General features: G+C 51.5%; 1 protein-coding gene across 1 annotated transcript; it reads left to right on the top strand.

Annotated features, from left to right (window-relative positions):
• The first annotated feature begins 1233 nt into the window (after positions 1-1233).
• LOC134171165 (reactive oxygen species modulator 1-like) lies at positions 1234-1599 on the top strand. Its single transcript, XM_062633142.1, has one exon. It carries the CDS (start codon positions 1277-1279, stop codon positions 1514-1516), a length of 240 nt encoding a protein of 79 aa, XP_062489126.1. The 5' UTR covers positions 1234-1276; the 3' UTR covers positions 1517-1599.
• Positions 1600-2053: the final 454 nt, after the last annotated feature.

Here is a 2053-nt window from a genome sequence, read left to right as displayed (position 1 = left end):
CTAATAAAGATTTCAGTGACAAAATATTAAAAAAAAAACATAAAAGAAACTACAAAAGTACATGAAGAGCCCTGCTGTTAGTGTGTAAGAAAGAGACTAAATGTTGATGCCAAACTTTAAAGTATTAATTCAGAAATTTAGTCTTGTTAAATTTTCAATTGAATAAAAAACGGTATTGTAAACAATTGTCCTGGGTTCAGCAGTAGCAGTCATGTTTCTCCTTTGTGGTAGCTGGTGCAGTGCTGTGTTTTGACTTCCAGCCTGGGAACAATGTTGGTGAAGCCGATGTTTTTGGTTGTTGCTAAGTGATGTTTACCCTGACCAAGGACTTTGTGAGGCTCATGCTCTGCCGGGGAGGAGGGGAAGCTGGGAGGAAGCAGAGACGGGGCGCCTGACCCGGGCTAGCCAGGGAGGTATTCCATACCACAGCACGTCATGCCCGGGGTGAGGGGTAACTGGGAGTTACCCAGAAGGACACGGGCTTCCGCGTGGGACTCGTTTCTCGGCCGGTGGTATCGTATTCTCTTCCCTTGTTATTTTCTCTTATCATTGTTGTCGTTGGTGGTAGCGGTGGTGATTTGTGTTATACCTTAGTTACTAAACTGTTCTTATCTCAACCCGTGGGAGTTGCATTCTTTTTGATTCTCCTCTCCAACCCTCTGGGAGTAGGGGGAGGGGAAAGAAGGGGGGGAGTGAGTGAACAAGTTACCTGACTGGGTTTAAACCACGACAGTTCTTTTTGGCGCCCAATGTGGGGCATGAAGGGTTGAGATAACAACAGCTCTGACAGGATTAATAGTCACTCGTCACAATGCTGATTTATTGGCTCTCAGAGTTGTTCCTGTTGATGTCACGGTTTCAGAATGTTGTAACTTACTTAGAGTCGGTATTTGCTGTGTTAGTGTTTATCAAGCGTGGGGCTTGGGCTAAGGTTCTTGTCTCACTGTGCTTTATGGCAATGACTTGTAATACGGGTGGGCTCCAGCAGCAGGATGGGACGGACGTGGCCGTGGACTTGTACCTGGCCGTCCGGCTGCTCTTCACCGTCCTGGCCCTCGTCCTTGCCTCCATCTTGGTGAGTTCGCAGGGAGCCGAGGGGGAGCAGCCCCAGGAGCCGGCAGCTGCTGAAGCGGCCTGGGAGAGCGGCCCCGGGGACCAAGCGGCTGCAGGAGCGGGGCCGGAGGCTGCAAAGGGACAGCTGCCAGTGGAGGAGGTTGAGGAGGAGAAGGAAGCAGAGGCCGGAGCGGGCAGCGGCAGAGGGAGCGGGGCGAGCGAGATGCCGGTAACCGTGGGCCTGTACGGGCAATCACAGCCCAGCTGCTTCAACAGAGTAAAGATGGGTTTCATGATGGGCTTTGCAGTGGGCATGGCAGCGGGAGCGCTGTTCAGCACGTTTTCCTGCCTCAGGATTGGCATGAGAGGACGAGAGCTAGTGGGAGGAGTCGGCAAAACGATGATGCAGAGTGGTGGGACCTTTGGGACATTTGTGGCTATTGGCATGGGAATCCACTGCTAACCTGGAGCGTGGGTCCCAGCCTGGAGTGCCACCACTCAGCCATTCCTCCTCTGTACCATAATAAAATGTTTGGATACCTGGAAGCAAGAGCTCTTCGTGACGTGGTGAATGAAGCACCATCTCCTTGCTCTGCTGGTTGTAAACGTGCTTTTTACCAAATTTCTACTTTCCTCCCCCTACTCCCAGAGGGACAGAGAGGAGAATCGAAAAGAATGCAACTCCCATGGGTTGAGATAAGAACAGTTTAGTAACTAAGGTATAACACAAATCACCACCGCTACCACCAACGACAACAATGATAAGAGAAAATAACAAGGGAAGAGAATACGGATACCACCGGCCAAGAAACACGTCCCACGCGGAAGCCCGTGTCCTTCCGGGTAACTCCCAGCGTCCTGGGCATGACGGGCTGTGGTATGGAATACCTCCTTGGCTAGCCTGGGTCAGGCACCCCATCTCTGCTTCCTCACAGCTTCTCCTCCTCCCCAGCAGAGCATGAGCCTCACAAAGTCCTTGGTCAGGGTAAACATCACTTAG

This window comes from Pezoporus occidentalis, unplaced genomic scaffold (assembly GCF_034315485.1).
Source record: "Pezoporus occidentalis ecotype Australia unplaced genomic scaffold, CSIRO_AGI_Poc_V1 ctg4, whole genome shotgun sequence".
Lineage (NCBI taxonomy): Eukaryota > Metazoa > Chordata > Aves > Psittaciformes > Psittacidae > Pezoporus > Pezoporus occidentalis.
The sequence above is the reverse complement of the archived record's forward strand: the minus strand, read 5'-3'. Positions and strand labels throughout refer to the sequence as shown.